At 38.5% G+C, this 18,326-nt stretch overlaps 1 protein-coding gene across 2 annotated transcripts in view; it reads right to left on the bottom strand.

The window, feature by feature from the left end:
• Positions 1 to 18,326, bottom strand: part of FNDC3A (fibronectin type III domain containing 3A) — a 229,773-nt gene that overhangs the window by 128,504 nt on the left and 82,943 nt on the right. For both annotated transcript variants that reach the window (XM_019039750.4, XM_055359836.2), the window contains exon 3: positions 953 to 1,028. In XM_019039750.4, the coding sequence (XP_018895295.1) occupies positions 953 to 1,028 (76 nt within the window). The remainder of the gene's footprint in view (positions 1 to 952; positions 1,029 to 18,326) is intronic.

Here is an 18,326-nt window from a genome sequence, read left to right as displayed (position 1 = left end):
CAAGATTGAGCCACTGCACTCCAGCCTGGGTGACAGAGTGAGATTCTGTCTCAAAAAAAAAAGAAGTACTTACAGAGGTTAAGTAACATGTACAAGGTCATGTAGCTAGTAAACAGCAGAGGAGCTGGGATTTAATCCTAGGTTCTCTCTCTCTAATTCCAAAGCCAGTCATCTTTTTTATTGCTCTCACCTTCCCATAGGAAGATGGTTCTCAACTGGAGCCAATTTTGTCCCTCAGGGAATATTTGGGGATATCCAGAGACTTTTCTGTTTGTCATAAATGAATAAGTGAGGGTGAGTGGCTAGTAGGTAGAAACTAGGAATTCCACTAAACATCCTACAGTTCACAGAACAGTCCCGCTGACCAAAGAACTGCCTGACCCAAAAGTCAACAGTACTAAGGAGATGCTCACTAAACAAAGACTTTCCAAAAAACCTGTTAAAGGTAGGACTGGAGTTCAGTCTTGAAGCACAGGTAGGATCTGAAAGGGGGGGTGGGGGTGGGGGTGGGGGGGGCAGTGGTGATAAGGGTGAATTCCAGATAAGGGAAACAGAACACATAGCACAAGATAGCTTCAAAAGACAGTGAATAAGCCTATGAGAAAAACTGAAGAAAAGCAATTTGAAGGGGAAGTGGGAACAAGACTAAAAAGCTGAAATGATCTTTCTGAAAAACTAAGACACCTGGACTAGATTTGATAAAGATTGCTGAACAGGAAAGAGACATGAACAATATAATATATCAAGAATAATCAACATAATCAGGAAACCAGGGCAAAGAGACTAGTTAGAATGACGCTGCAATACTTAAATGCTAAGATATCAGAGTTTATGCTTTTGTGTGGTGGTAGTGAGAAAGAAAGAAGAAACCATAGCCATATACACTATTATGTATCATAAATTTTTGGGGTTTATTTGGTCTCAAATGATTATTCTCAATTACCATTCTTACCTGTAATGCACTGAAACTGTCCATCTTCTCTTCTTATTGTAAATGCTTCTCCTGGGTTAACTTGTACCAGAATAACCTTAAAAATGAGGTGAAGAAGTATTAATCAAAACAAAAAAAAAGCAAATTAGAATATAAAAATAGTAACAGAGCAGATATAAGCTATTTAACCTTATGAAACTGGGAAGGAAAATGGGGATTACACATTTAAGATGCTGGTTTGCTAAAAAAAATGTTACATCACTTTTCTGGAGGTTAGACTTAAGCCAAAAGTAAAGGGAATAAAAAGAAGAAGAAAGTGACACACTTTCATTAGAAAGAAAAGTCAATAAACTTCACTCTGAAACAAAGATGGAGTCAAACCACAGAATATTTAGATCATCTAAGTGAGTTTATCAGTTGGTAAGTATCATGTTTTTCTAAAGTATAAACTGATAGGTAGAGCATGAGTTGAGCATATCTGAATTAGTATGACATCTTAAGTTATATTCGAGAATGTGTTAAATTAATCCCACCATTTTAAGTAGTCTTCTTTTTATCATAAAGGTAATACATACCAATTTTACGACATTTGAAAAACAGAGAAAAAAACAGGAAACTGGGGAAAAAAACTAAAGTCCTGCTATCCTAAGATACACATTGTTAACATTCTGATAAGCTTCTTATTCTACACAGGATTAATTCTCCCTTAAATTCTAGATACAAGATATTCAATTCTCTACCTTTTTTAAAGTTCAATATTATTAAAAAAAAGACTTTCAAGTTATTACTGAAAATATTTCATCAAAAGATTATACCATAAACGACTTAACCATTCCCCTAACTTAAGGAATTTAGGTAGTTTTCAATTTTACCATTATTGTGAACAATGCTGAAGTGAGCGTCTTGGTATGCAGTTTTCACCTCTCTACAGCTAGTATTGTTTCCTCGTGATAGATTCCCAAACACAGAATTTTGGTGCTTGTTGCTAAACTACTTTTTAAAAGGGTTTTACTACTTGATGAAGTAACTCAGGAATGGAAAACCAAACATCACTATTTTCTCACTCATAAATGGGAGCTAGCTAAGCTATGAGGATGCAAAGGCATAAGAATGACACAATCAACTTTCGGGATGGGGGTAGGTGAGGAGAGGGGAGTGTGAGGGATAAAGGACTACAAATTGGGTACAGTGTATATTGCTCAGACGATGGGTGCACCCAAATCTCAGAAATCATCACTAAAGAACTTATTCATGTAACCAAACACCACCTGTTCCCCAAAAACCTATGGAAATAAAAAGTAACAGAAAGGGTTTTATACTACTTCGAATGCCCTCTCATAGTCTATGAGAACACCCTTTTACTACATTGTCTGCAACCCTGAAAATTACAGTTTTAAAATCTTTGCTGCCTTGACAGATGAAAATAGGATATTAAAATATGAGTATCCCTTAGCCAAAATGCTTGGACCAAAAATGTTTCCAATTTTGGATTTTTTTTATTAAGGAATATGTATATATGTATGTGTGTGTGTATATATATACACATATATATTATATATACACATATATATGATATATACACACATATATACACATATATATACACATATATATTATATATACACACATATATATTATATATACACATATATTATATATACATATATATTTTATATGTGTGTGTGTGTGTGTGTATATATATATATATATATATATATATATATATATATATATATATAAAATGAGATATCTTGGGGATAAGACCCAAGTCTAAACACAAAAATCATTTATGTTTCATATATACCTTATACACACAGCATGAAGGTAATTTCATACAATATTATTGACTGTGTTTTGATTGCAACCTGTCATATGATCTGTCAGATGAGGTTGGGTGTGGAATTCTCCAATTGTGGCATCATCTTGGTGCTCAGAAAATTTCCAATTTTGGAGCATTTTGGTTTGTCAGATTAGGGATCCCCAACCTGTACTATTGTTTTAATTTATACTTCTTTGATTGTTATGCCTAAGTTTGTTACCAGCTCTTTTGTAAATTACTTGCTTGTGTCATCTTGCCTGTTAATCTTTTGGGTTTTTAAGTGTTTTTAATGATTTGTATGAACCCTTTGCATATTAAGAATAATAATATTGTACTATAATATGTTGCAAATATTTTTCTTTTTGTTTTCTGCCTTTTCTTTACTATAATTCTTTATTTTCCTGTAGCCAATGTTATTTATTGTTTTCCTTTGTGTTATCTTCTACTGCTTCTATATTTAACTTCATCTACAGCTGTGCTGTCCAATGATAGCCAAGAGCCATATGGCTATCAAGCACTTGAAATGTAGCTAGTTTGTATGGATATGTGCTGTAAGTGTGAAATAAACACTGGATTTCAAAGGCTTAGTACATCCAGCCAGAGAAATTAGGCAAGAGACAGAAATAAAGAGCATCCAAAGAAGAAAAAAAGAAGTCAAATTATCCTTGTTTGCAGACAACATGATCTTATACTTAGAAAAATCTAAAGACTCCACCAAAATACTCTTAGAACTGACAAACAAATTTAGTAAAGGTGTAGGACACAAAATCAACATACAAAAATCAGTAGTATTAGCTGGGCATGGTGGCTCATGCCTGTAATCCCAATACTTTGGGAGGCTGAGGTGGGAGGATTGCTTGAACCCAGGAGTTTGAGACCAGCCTGGGCAATATAGCAAGACCCCATCTGCAATTAAATAATAATAATTATTTTTAAAACTCAGTAGTGTTTCTACACATGAACAATCAATATGAAAAAGAAATCAAGAAGGCAACCTAATTTATAATAGCTACAAAAAAAAAACCACCTAGGAATAAATTTAACCTAAGAAGTGAAAGATCTCTACCAGGAAAACTATAAAACTATAAAACAGCATGGTGCTAGCATAAAAACAGACAAAGAGATCAACAGAATAGAGCAGAGAACCCAGAAATAAATCTATGCACTTAGAGCCAACTCATTCTCTTTTTTTTTTAACTTTTTAACTCTCACTTTTTTCTATCTTTTCACCTAGCCTTGACATGAAACTCAACAATTCATTTTCATCAAAGGAATCAAGAACACATAGTAGGGAAAGAACAGTCTTTTTAGTAAATAGTGCTCAGAAAACCGGTTTTCTATTAGGCAGAAGAATTAAACTACAGCTCCATATTTCAACATATACAAAATCAGCTCAAAATGGCTTAAAGATTTAAATGTAAGACCTAAAACTACAAAACTACTAGAAAAAAACATTGGGAAAATACTAAAGGACCATGGTCTGGGCAAATATTTTTTTGTTTAAGACATCAAAAGCACAGGCAACAAAAGCAAAAATAAAATGGGATTATGTCAAGCTAAAAAGCTTTTGCACAGCAAAGGAAACAATCAACAAGGTAGCTGGACATGGTAGCTCACACCTATAATCCCAGCACTTTGGGAAGCTGAGGCAGGAGAATCACTTGAGCCCAGGAGTTTGAGACCAGCCTGGGCGACATAGTGAGACCCTATCTTAAAAACAAATAGAAACAAAGTGAAGAGACAACCCATAGAATAGGAGAAAATATCTGCAAACTATCTATCTGGCAAGGCATTAATAACTGGAATATGTAAGGCTCTCAAATGACTCAATAGCAAAAAAAAAAACCAACAAATAATCAGATTTAAAAATAGGCAAAAGATCTGAGTAGACATTTCTCAAAAGAAGACATACAAATGGCCAACAAATATATAAAAAAATGCTCAACATTACTAATCATCAGGGAAATGCAAATCAAAACCAAAATGAGATATTATCTTAACCCAGTCAGAATGGCTATTACAAAAATGTCAAAAAAAATAACAGATGTGGGGAGGATGCAGAGAAAGGAGAATGCTCTTACACTGTTGGTAGGAATGTAAATTATTATAGCCATTAGGGAAAACAGTATGGAGGTTCCTCAAAACACAAACAATAGAACTACCATATGACCCAGCAATCCTACTGCTGAGTATATATCCAAAAGAAAGGAAATCAGTATATCAAAGAGATATTTGTATTCCCATGTTTATTGCAGCACTATTCACAGTAGCCAAGATATGGAATCAACCCAAGTGTCCATCAATGGATGAATGGATAAAGAAAATGTGGTATATATACACAATGAAATATTTTTCACCCATGAAAAAGAACAAAATCCTGGCTGGGGAACGGTGGCTCACTCCTGTAATCCCAGCACTTTGGGAGGCTGAGGTGGAAAGACTGCTTGAGCTCAGGAGCGCAAGGCCAGCCTGGGCAACAGAGTGAGACCTCATCTCTACCAAAAAAAAAAAAAAAAAAAAAAAAGCGAGCATGGGGGTACATGCCTGTAGTTCCAGCTACTTGAGGGGCTGAGGCAGGAGGATTGCTTTATCTCAGGAGGTCAAGACTATAGTGAGCTACGATGGCACCACTGCACTCCAACCTGGGCAATGAAGTGAGATCCTGTCTCAAAAAAAAGAAAAAAACAAAAGAAAAAAAAAGAAAAAAAAGAAATCCTGTCATCTGTGGCAAAATGGATGGAAATTGAGGTCGTTATGTTCAGTAAAATAAGCTAGGCATAGAAACATAAATATTGCATGTTCTCACTCACATGTGGGAGCTGAAAAAGTGGAACTAAAGGACGTAGAGAATAGAATCGTGGTTACTGGAGGCTGGGAAGGTGGGTGTGAGATTGAGAAGAAATCAGTTAATAGGTACAAAATTACAGTTAGAAAAAATACGTTCTAGTATTTGATAGTAAAGAACTTACAGTTACTACTTTATTATGTATTTAAAAGTAGCTAGAAGAATTGTTGTGTTTTCAAAACAAAGATAAATGTTTGAGATGACAGATATCCCAATTATCCTGATTTGATCATTGGACATTGTATACATGTATCAAAATATCACATGTATCTTTAAAAATACATTAAAAACCTTAAGGCTTAGTATTTAAAAACTCTGGTACTTCATATTTTTATATCAATTACATGTTGAAACAATATTCTGGACATACTGGGTTAAAATGTTATAATTAATTTTTCCTGTTTTTATTTTTTTAATGAGGCTACTAAAAAATTTTAACACTACTTATTAGCTGGGCGTGGTGGCGGGTGCCTGTAACCCCAGCTACTCAGGAGGCTGCGGCCCGAGAATTGCTTGAACCCAGGAGGCGGAGGTTGCAGTGAGCCGAGATCACGCCATTGTACTCCAGCCCGGGTGACAGTGCAAGACTCTGTCTCAAAAAAATAAATAAATAAAAATAAATTTTAAAAAAACACTACTTACGTGGCTTGCATTATATTTCTATTAGGCAACACTGATCCAGAGGTTTGGATTAGTACTAGTTCCTATTTTTCCTAGTTTTTATATAACTTAATTGCTTATATTTATTTCCTTGATGTATCTAAAATTTATCTGAAGACTCAAAAGTATTTTTTTCCCTTGAGAGTTAACCAATACAATTTGCTAAATTTAGGATACTTTCTTCTGCTTATAATATACTATTCTGGCCTATCTCACTCATACTAGTATCTGCTCTAGCAAAAGTAGCTTTCGAAATATGCTTCATTTTAATAATTTTAAGCAGTGTAACTTTGGATTTCTGATGGTGTACCTCAATTATTACTCCTCTTGTCAAACACTTCTTTGATATTGACTGGTGAGAGAAGTGCTATAATAGGGGCAGTAAAATGCTATCAAAGCACTGAAGATTGAGTATGTAAATTAGTCTGTTACCTGAGCACTTGTGTGTATGTGTATGTACGTTTGTATGTTTAATGCCTTTTTAGAGTATGTAAAATTTAAGCTGTGTCTTGAAGACTCAGTAGGAATTGGCCAGGCAAGAAGAGTGGGAAGGCCTAGAGAAGAATAAGTGCAAAGCACAAGGACTGGAAATGACATTAAGTTTACTGTGTTCAACGAACCAAAAGAAATTCTGGAGTTCTATATGGTTGGAGCATGGGGGTGGGGGAACACGGGAAGGGTGAGAAATATAGTAAGCAGTGGATAGGAACCAGGTTATGAAGGGTCTAGTGAGCCATTTTAAGGACAATGAAGAGTTTTATTTAAGCAGGGCAGTGCCACAGAGGATTAACTCAGGAGGCCACCGTCATCTAGGTAGGTTTCTTTAAAGGTATTAATTTCTACTTTTAACTTTCATCATTTCCTTTGTTCTCCTTAGGCTTACTTTGTTGTTTTTTCTAATCTTTTCAGTTAAATACTCATTTCATTCTCTTCTTAATAATACCTACACTTAAGATTATGAGTTTTACTTAAATCAGCTTAACCATGTAGAGTATTTTCAGTACTTTTTTTTAACTTTTATTTTAGGTTCAACGGTACACGTGTAGGTTTGTTATATAAGTAAACACTGATGTCACGGGGGTTTGTTGTACGTATTATTTTGCGACCCAGGTACTAAATCTAGTACCCAATAGTTATTTTTTCCTACTCCTCTTCGTCCTCCCACCCTCCACCTTCAGGTAAGCCCTAGTGTCTGTTGTTCCCCTCTTTATGTCCATGTGTTCTCATCATTTAGCTCCCACTCGTAAGTGAGAACATGTTGTATTTGTTTTCTGTTCCTGCATTAGTTTGCTAAGGATAATGGCCTCCAGCTCCATCCATGTCCCTGCAAAGGACACAATCTCATTCCTTTTTATGGCTGCATAGTATTCCATGGTGTATATGTACCATATTTTCTTCATCCAGTCTGCCACTGAGAGGCATTTAGGTTGATTCCATGTCTTGGCTATTGTGAATAGTGTGGCAATGAATGGATGCTTGCATGTATCTTCATGACATAACAGAACAATTTATATTCTTATGGGCATATATCCAGTAATGAAATTGCTGGGTCAAAACGTAATTCTGTTTTCAGCCCTTTGAGGAATCGCCACAACGGTTGATTCCACAATGGTTGATTCACCACTATTTTTTAGATTTTCTGATATTTTGTTCTTGATCTCCTTTGTGATCCAATAACTGTTTTTATTTAATTTAATTAATTAATTAATTAATTTTTTATAGACGGGTCTCACTCTGTTTCCTGGGCTGGAGTGCAATGGTGCCATCACAGTTCACTGCAGCCTTGACCTCTCGGGCTCAATCTATCCTCCCATCATTGCCTCTACGGTAGCTGGGACTATAGGTGAACACCACCATGCCTGGCTAAATTACACACACACACACACACACACACACACACACACACTTACACACTTTTTTTTTTTAAAATAAAGACGGGGTTTTGCCATGTTGCCCAGGCGGTCTCAAACTCCTGGCCTCAAGCGATCCGCCCAGCTCGGCCTCCCAAAGTGCTGGGATTACAGGACAGCCACAATGCTTGGCCTGTAAAACATACTTAAAATTTTGAAAGTAGACTGAAGGATGTTCCTTTTGCTTTTATTTCCAACACATTTTTAATGATTCTAACAAATCTATGGTTCTTAAAATTTTTAAACCATTCCATCTTTTCCACCCTTTTTCTAATTAGTGATAAAATTTTATAGTGGTGGTGAATTACTGTCGGATGTTACTTGAGACCAGCATGGAGATAAAGCACAAGAGTTCTTTTTTTTTTTTTTTTTTTTTTGAGACGGAGTCTTGCTCTGTCACCCAGGCTGGAGTGCAGTGGCGCGATCTCGGCTCACTGCAAGCTCCGCCTCCCGGGTTCACGCCATTCTCCTGCCTCAGCCTCCCGAGTAGCTGGGACTACAGGCGCCCACCACCACGCCCAGCTAATTTTTTGTACTTTTGGTAGAGACGGGGTTTCACCGTGTTAGCCAGGATGGTCTCGATCTCCTGACCTCGTGATCCGCCCGTCTCGGCCTCCCAAAGTGCTGGGATTACAGGAGTGAGCCACCGCGCCCAGCCAAGAGTTCTTAACCTGGGGGTCATAGATAGGATTCAAAGGGTTTGTAAACAACCTGGATTGGTATATAAACTTTCTGTAGATATTACAATTTCTGAGCACTGTTTTCATCAGATTTTTAGAGGTCCAAGACCCAAAGTAGATTAAGAACTATTAGGACAGACAAAATCAATAAGAAATGATAAAATTAACCCATTTATGCTGGAGGTTATAAGGTTTTTTTGTGAAAAATCCGACCTTGGCGACGACCTTGAGCAGCAGGATATAAATAACTCTCACAAGCTTAGCGTTCCAATAATGGTACACTAGGCATAAATGGGTTAATAAAATAAATCATGGCTAAACTACCTAAAGATCTTTGCTTTACATCCACCTTACCCTATGGATACAATGATTCCTCAAAATTCTGTGTTTTGACCAAGCTATTAATACTTGTTGGCTGAGGCTATCCAGACAGAATGCCAAACCAACAATCTGCACAGAGAGAAGGATAAAGAGGGAAATTAGAGAGGGAATTAAGAAATGCAAAAGACACTGCTCTAATGTTATTAGTTGATAGACAAATCAGAGATATTTAAAGCATAAATGTAGGCACATCTTACATATCCTTGAAGAATAAAGAAAATGTTATAATTAAAATCTACAAATAACCCAAAAGCTAATTTTTTTTTAAACTAAAAATTTTTAGTTCTTCCCTCATCTGACCTTTTAGTAGAATAGCCAATTAACAGCATGATACAATCCTTTGGCTTTCCAGGTTACAATTTATTACTTCTTTACCCATCTCATCATGTCTATTATAAGCCACTCTAGTCTAGCCAAACATTCCTTCCTGCCTCTACACTTTTGCCCATAAAGTCTTCTCTGAGGTAATTAAAAAATAGACTGTTTTTTGAATAAACATGCAAGCATATACAGATGCAAAACAATGCTAGTCTCATATGAATGGGTTTGGTGGAGGGGCAAAAAGGAATAGTCATTAAGAATATAAGCTTTGAGGGCAGTGAGGGGAAAGTATTAGGAGAAATACCTAATGCAGATGACCAGTTGATGGGTGCAGCAAACCACCATGGCACGTGTATACCTATGTAACAAACCTGCACGTTCTGCACATGTATCCCAGAACTTAAAGTATATATTTAAAAAAAAAGAATGTTGTTAAAAAAAAAAAGAATATAAGCTTTGAAGTATCTCTGATCTTGACTTTCAATATGCTTCACCACTTAATAGCTACTTGTAACTTTGGGTATGTTACTTAAGTCTTTGTTGCCTAGTCTGAAAACTGAGATCTATAATGATTTTGCCACAGGGCTGTTGAAGGATTAACAGATAATATATATGTAAAACATACAGCACAGTGTGACATACACAGTAAGCAGCAGTAAGTGAAGCCTATTACATATATCTTCAATAAGTGTTTCTTGGGCACCATAAATGCCAGATACTCTTTAGGTTATCTAGCAACGAACTATAAGGGTTAGAGATCTACTCTAGAGAACTCAGAAGAACTAAAACTACTTTTTTCTAGATTGCCTTGAGAGTTAGTTCAGAAGTCACAAATGAAAAAGTCTTACTATTTTATTCTTTTGTCTCTGACTCAAAATCTTATCTACTATGCTTGGCTCCAAATGACTATTTTAATAACCAAAACGAATACAGGAATACAGTTTTTTAAGAATTTTCAAAGGTATTTTATAATTTGGCATTTTCCTATTCATCCAACCAGGTCTGCCAATTGAACTAATAGAACTCTGGAAGACAAAGAATCTTGTCACTGAGATACCCAAAACAATGTACTATAGTACTTATTATATACTACTATATAGTACTTATTATATACTCAAAAAATCTTTGTTGAGTAGGAGAATAAGTAAATGAATAACATTCATTTAGCATAAACTTGAATGTTTTTAAGAACTCTATCATACTGACCAGACAACTTTAAATCATTTTTACAAGCTGCTTGGCCTTGTACTCTAATTTTAGTATTTCTTATAAATGTCTAAGAAAATAATTTTTTTACAAATAAAGAATGATTCTCATATTTTACTATGTATTAAGTTATAAAACTGGGACACAGTCATGGAAATACACAATGTAAATGAAATAGAGTAAAAGGTCCCCTCTTGTCCCCTTATTCCTTTTCAAATCCAGAAACCATCATGTTTAATCATAAAACCATTATGTTTATCTTTCCAGAAGTTTATTATGCACACAGAAATACCAGCCTCCCCTAATACACACCATTTTCTTTAAACACAAGATCTTACTAGACATATATATTCAGCAAAAATTTACTGAAACCCAACAATGTAGTATATATCTTGTTCTAGGCTGATATAGGTGAACAAGATAAGCAGAACCCATCCCCTTGTAGATGATACATTCTAATGGAAGAGTGGCAATAAACAGATAAATAGGTATGTAACATAAATTAGGAAGTGTGGTTACACTGGTGGTCCCCAGTGAATCACACCTCTTGGTATTACATATTGTGTAGTCCTCAATACTAACTCTGGGCTGGGCCATGTGACTTGGTTTTCATAAGCACTTAGATACTGGGCCCTGTGACTCTGGGAAAGTTCCCTCCTGGGTTCCTGAGCTACCATGTAAAGAAGGTCCAGATACTCTGCTGAAGATGCCACAGAGATGGGGAGAGAGAGCTGCCTGACCAGCCCATTGCAGGTTTCCAGCTCTAGTTGACTCTATATGTCTTTAAGTAGGTGAGTGACTCTAGGCAAGACCAGTGGAAAGACTGCCCAGTTGAGCTCTGCCCAGAGAGCAGAAATGGAGCAAATAAATGTTTGCTGATTTGACGCACTAAGTTTTGAGTTGGTTTGTTACACAACAATAGATAACTGAATCAGGAATTGAAAAGTATGATGGATTTTTTCACTCATACAACTTTCCACAGCAGTATACAGACCTACTCATTCATTATAACATATTGTAAGCAGACACGGAAAGTCTCCAGGGACTATAGGAATTTAATAACCATGAACTGTGAGCTTGCTTTATACCCTCCTGCCTTGCAACCTGTTTTTTCCCAAACCCTGTATGTTATGTGGTCATCTAGTCAGTTGGAATCAGCTACTGACAGACCTCAGCAACTTACAGACGAACCCAAGTGAACTTTCCGCCTCACCATGCTATAAAGTCTCCACCCCAGGAGGAGCTATAGCATCATTATCATTACATGCAACCTGTGTGCTGGCATAATGACTGACTGTGTCTGCGCCACTGGGGCCCCTCCTCTACATGTGATGACGTATCCTCTCCCTTCTCCACTGATCCATGAAACCTTCCTGTCACTTTCCCTCAGGGAGACACTGCTTTGGAGAATATTCTCAGTGATCTCTTTCCTTGTGATAGGTAATAAAACTTCTATTGGTCATAACCTGTGTTTTTGTGGACACTTGTTTGTTGCTTGCTAGGTGAACAAACCCCTTGTTGTTTTTTTTTTGGGGGGGGGGCGGGGGGCAATATTTCTGTATTTATCAGCAATCTTGACTTCTTTTTCCACAGACTACTTTTTTTTTGAGACGGAGTCTTGCTCTGTTGCCCAGGCTGGAGTGCAATGGCACGATCTTGGCTCACTGCAACCTCCACCTCCCAGGTTCAAGCGATTCTCCTGCCTCAGCCTCCCAAGTAGCTGGGATTACAGGCACCTGCCACCATGCCCGGCTAATTTTTGTTATTTTTAGTAGAGACGGGGTTTCACCATGTTTGTCAGGCTGGTCTCAAACTCCTGACCTCGTGATCTGCCCACCTCGGCCTCCCAAAGTGCTGGGATTACAGGCATGAGCCACCACGCCTGGCCTCCACAGACTATTTATTGATGTCCTTTACCTGTTTTTCAATTGGGTTGTTTGAATTTCTTCCACTGATTTGTAACAGTCCTTTGTATGCCAAGGAAATGAGCCCTTTGCCATAATATGTAACACAGATACTTTCTCTACTTTTTTCAAATAAAAAAATTTGTTTTGCTACACTAGAGTTTTACATTTTTAAGTAGAAGAATTATTATATCAGTATGTTTTCCTTTATAGCCTCTGGGTTTCATTTTATGCTACTGAGAAAAGAAAAACAGCTCAGAGCAGTCTGAGCTATGTGAGGCATGTAAAATTTATCAGGCCCAGAGAGACGTGAGTATGGGACTTCAGTCACACCCTATGCACCCATGCCCAGGGGCAACTGTTTAAAGATATTTTGTTCCTGACTAATTGACTCACCCATTATCTTCATTTTCCTGGAATTTGTGATACAAGGAATAATGTATACCCAATCAATACCTTGTTATATTAATGTAATTTCTTGGAAACAATTTAGGAATTGCTTCCTTTCATTTCAAAACCTACTTGTAACTGCTGCTAATTGGAGTCTACACTCAGGGCAACTTGAGTCCATGCTCCTGGTTTACAATCCTCGACCCTGGCCCAAATAAGCTCTACTTCCATGAGTTTTGCCTCAGCTTCTTCCTTTTAGGTCAGCACTATAAAGGACTTTATATTACATATTTATTTTAAAAAAACTTACCTAAATGTTTTTAGTATAGAGTTTCTTTCCTTTTAAAATCATATTTACATCTCTGCTAAATCCAGAAGTTTTATTTGTATAGAAAATGAGTTATAGATTTGGCTTTAATGTTAGGAAACATTAGCTCATTGTCTAAATTGCCAAAATTTCATCTCTATTATATTCTCCCACAGTGCTTAGCAATGTAGTATAGTTAAGCAAGAAATGTTCATACTTATTGGATCAAATCCTATCATGTACTAGTTGTGCTGCAGAATTCTATAAATTACTAATAATTTCTGTAACAAAATCATTCACTATATAAAGTTGAGAAAAAGAAATAAAACTAAGAAAACCAAACATGATATATACATAAAACTGATATTAAGTAAAAATGAAGATAAACAGATCTATTTTAAGTTAAAATATCCAGGGAAATAGAAGGAGGTGAAATTTATTCATTTATGTAAAAATCTTTTCTTAAACAGCTACCGTGTGGCACACACTCTTGCAGGTACTGTGGACACCAAAAGAAGAAAAATAAATCACAGTCCAAGGCATCAAGGAGTTCCCAGTCTAGGAAGAAAACAGACAAGTACTCAGCCAATTAACTTATAGTGTAACAAGTGGTATAACAGGAATATGAGCAATGCATCATAAGCATCCACTCAACCTAGGATGATCAGGGAAGATTCCTGCAAGAAATGATAAACTACACAGAATTCAGCGGGACAAGCAGAAGTCTGCAAGATAAAGACAGGAAAAGGAAACTTCAAGGAGAGGGCACACATAATGTGTACAAAGTCATGAGGGTGAAAGAGAACATGAGCAATCTGAAAAATAGGAAGTAGTGTGGCATAGCTAACATTTAAACTAGTTTGAGAAATGTGATGGAAAAAGATAAGACTGGAAAGATAAACAGGGGCTGAATCACAAGGATCCTTAACTAGTAGGCTAAAGAGTTCAACTGTTAACCTTCAGGCAACACTATTAAACAGGAAAGGGTCATATCCAAATTTCATCTTTACCCCAACTTATTTTGAAAAATTTTAAACCTATAGAAAAAACGCAAGAATAGTTCAATTAGCACCCATGTAAACTTCACCTAGATTCACCAATTAACATGTTGCCACTTTTGCTCACTCTCACTCTTTTTGCTAAATGGTTTTAGAGTACCTGGGTGGTGTAAGGTTTGATCATTTTGTTAAGGTAGTATCCGTCAGATGTCTCTATTAGAAAGGCACAGTTTCCCTTCAATAGTGATAATCAACATGGTGATACTTTGCGGCTTTGTGAATATTCTTGTCCCTGGCAATCCTTCACACAATGGTTTCCGCAATTACTAAATCAATTATTACTATGGGGACTGTAAAATGGTGATTTTAAAACATCATTCTTTCTACATGTATTAGTCAGCATTCTTCTCCAAGAAGAGCCTTTCACTGGATGTGGTACCTCATGCCTGTAATCTCAGCCCACTGGAAGGCTGAGGCAGGAGGATCACTTGAGGCCAGGAGTTTGAGACCAGCTTGGGCAACACAAGACCCTGTGAGGGAGGGGAGGGGAGGGGAGGGGAGGGGGCGCAGAGGGGAGGGGGCGGGGAGGGGGAGGGGGAGGGGTGGGGGCGCAGAGGGGAGGGGGAGGGGAGGGGAGGGGGCGCGGAGGGGAGGGGAGGGGGAGGGGAGGGGAGGGGAGGGGAGGGGGAGGAGAGGGGGCGCGGAGGGGAGGGACGGGGAGGGGCGGGGAGGGGGAGGGGTAGGGGAGGGGTAGGGGCGGGGAGGGGGAGGGGAGGGAGGGGCGGGGAGGGGGAGGGGAGGGGAGGGGGAGGGGGAGGGGAGGGGAGGGGGAGGGGGAGGGGAGGGGGAGAGGAGGGGAGGGGGAGGGGTGGGGAGGGGAGGGGTAGGGGGGAGGGGAGGGGGAGGGGGAGGGGGGAGGGGAGGGGAGGGGGAGGGGGGAGGGGAGGGGAGGGGAGGGGGAGGGGGGAGGGGAGGGGAGGGGGAGAGGGGAGGGGAGGGGGAGGGGGGAGGGGAGGGGAGGGGGAGGGGGGAGGGGAGGGGAGGGGGAGAGGAGGGGAGGGGGAGGGGGAGAGGAGGGGAGGGGGAGGGGAGGGGGAGAGGAGGGGAGGGGGAGGGGAGGGGGAGAGGAGGGGAGGGGGAGGGGAGGGGGAGGGGAGGGGGAGGGGAGGGGGAGGGGAGGGGGAGGGGAGGGAGAGGGGAGGGGGAGGGGAGGGGGAGGGGAGGGGAGGGGGAGGGGAGGGGGAAGGGGAAGAGAAGAGAAAAGAGAAAAGAAAAGAAAAGGAAAAGAGAAGAGAGAAGAGAAGAGAAAAGAGGGAAAATGGAAAAGGGAAAAGGAAAGAAAAGAAAAAGCCAAGCATGCTGGTGCAAGCCTGTAGTCTCAGCTACTTAGGAGGCTGGGACAGTGGGATTACTTGAGTCCAGGAGTTTGAGGCTGCAGTGAGTTATGATCACGCCACTGCACTCCAGCCTGAGTGACAGTGTGAGATCTCGTCTCTAAAACAAACACAAGCCCCCTCTTTCAATTTTAATTTTTTTTTTAGTCTCAATATGGACTCATGGATTCTTTTACAAATCAATATTATAATCAATTTCTGTAACTATTAACATTTTTATTGAAGTGAAATTCATATAACATAAAATTAACCATATTAAAGTGTAACCTTCAGTGGCATTTGGTACATTCACAATGTTGTGCAATCATCACCTCCATGTATACTTCCAAAACATTTTCATTACTCATAAGAAATTCCTATGCCTATTAAGCAGTCACTCTACATTCTACCCTATTCCGAGCCCCTGGTAATCACCAATCTGCTTTCTATCTCTATGTATTTACCTATTTTGGATGTTTAATATAAACAAAATCATACAATATGTGATCTTTTGTGACCTGGCTTCTTTTCACTCAGTACAGTGTTTTCAAGGTTTAATCAAGTTGTAGCATGCATCAGCACTTTTTTTTTTTTTTTTTTTTTTTGAGAGCTAGTCTCATTCTGTTGCCCAGGCTGGAGTGCAGTGGCACAATCTCGGGTCACTGCAACCTCCGCCTCCTGGGTTCAAGCGATTCTCTTGCTTCAGCCTCCCGAGTAGCTGGGACCACTGGCATATGCCACCACACCTGGCTAATTTTTGTATTTTTAATGGAGACGGGGTTTCACCATGTTAGCAAGGCTGGTCTCGAACTCCTGACTTCAGGCGATCCGCCCACCTTGGCCTTCCAAAGTACTGGGATTACAGGCATGAGCCACCAGCCCTGCCTCAGCATTTCCTTTTTATGGCTAAATAACATTCCATTGTATGAATATATCACAATTTGTTTATCCATTCAAATGATGACAGACATTTAGGCTATTTCCACCTTCTGGCTATTTAGAATAGTGCTGCTATAAACATTCATGTATAAAAGCATTTCAGTACTTGTTTTCAATTCTTTTGGATATACACGTTCTTTTGGATATTCCACATAGTACTTGTGGAATAATTGGGTCATATGGTAATTCTTATGTTTAACTTTTTGAGGAACCACCAAACTTTTCCATTGTGGCTGCACCATTTCACGTGCCTAACAAAAATGTATAAGGATTCCACTTATTCTACATTCTTGCCAGTTTGTTATTCCATTTTTTAATTATATCTATCCTAGTGAGTATAATGTATCTCTTGGTTTTGATTTGCATTTCCCTAATGACTAATGATGTTGAGCATCTTTTCTTGTGTTTGCTGGCCACTCCATCTTCTTTGGAGAAAAGTTTTTTCAAGTCATTTGCCCAGTTTTAATTGGACTGGCTTTTTCTGTGTAATAGTTCTTTATATATTGTGGATGCTAGACCCTTAAGAGATACATGATTCACAAATAGTTTCTATAGGCCAGGTGTGATGGCTCATGCCTGTAATCCCAGCACTTTGGGAGGCCGAGGTGGGAGGATCGCTTGAGGTCAGAGTTTTGAGACCAGCTTGGCTAACATGGTGAAACCCCGTCTCCATTAAAAATACAAAAATTAGCCAGGCATGGTGGCAGGTGCCTGTAATCCCAGCCACTTGGGAGGCTGAGGCAGAAGAATCACTTGAACCCAGGAGGCCGAGGTTGCAGTGCGCCATGATCACACCACTGCACTCCAGCCTGAGCAACAGAGCGAGAGCTCCATCCCAAAACAAACAAACAACAAAAACAAAACAGTTTCTGTCATTCTATAGACTGTCTTTCACATCTCTGACAATGTTCTTTGGTGCACAAAAATTTTTAATTTCAATGAAGTCAAATTTGTCTAATTTTGTTTCTTGCATTTTCAGTGTCATATTTAAGAATCCATTGTGAAATCCAAGGCCATGAAGATTTACCCCGATGTTGTCTTCTAAGAGTTCTATAGTTTTAGCTTTTATATTCAGGTTGCTGATCCATTTAATTTTTTTTTGTATATGATGTGAGGCAGGGGCCCAACTTCATTGTTTTGCATGCAGATATCCAGTTGTCCTAGCATCATCATTTCTTGAAGACTGTTCTTTTCCCATGGAAGCATCTACAGGTACTTGTATCCTAACATGTATCTAACATTTTGTGAGTACTTTTTAACTTTCTGACATGACAAATTGTTCTGAGCTCACTTTGTACCTTACCTCTGGTCCTGTTAAGGGGTGCAGTATTTAGAAACTGGGAACTGAAAGCTAGGTACAAATTTCATTTTTGAAAGATGGCTCTGACAGCAGTATTTAAAGAATGAAGAGTGAACCATTTCAAAAGCAAAGCTACCAATTAGAAGACTGTTAATCTGAATGGTGTGAAATAAATATTAGCTTGAGGAAAAGAGTAAAGCCATAGACAATATACTAAAAGATGAATCCTGAAAAGTCAGCAGACACTTAAACTGGTTTGCTAGGAATGACGTAACAAAACACTACAGGTTGGGTGACTTAAACAATATAAATTCGTTTTCTCATAGTTCTGAAGCTAGAAATCCAAGATCAAGGTGTCAGCA

The sequence above is a fragment of the Gorilla gorilla genome, chromosome 14 (assembly GCF_029281585.2).
Source record: "Gorilla gorilla gorilla isolate KB3781 chromosome 14, NHGRI_mGorGor1-v2.1_pri, whole genome shotgun sequence".
Classification (NCBI taxonomy): Eukaryota; Metazoa; Chordata; class Mammalia; order Primates; family Hominidae; genus Gorilla; species Gorilla gorilla.
The sequence above is the reverse complement of the archived record's forward strand: the minus strand, read 5'-3'. Positions and strand labels throughout refer to the sequence as shown.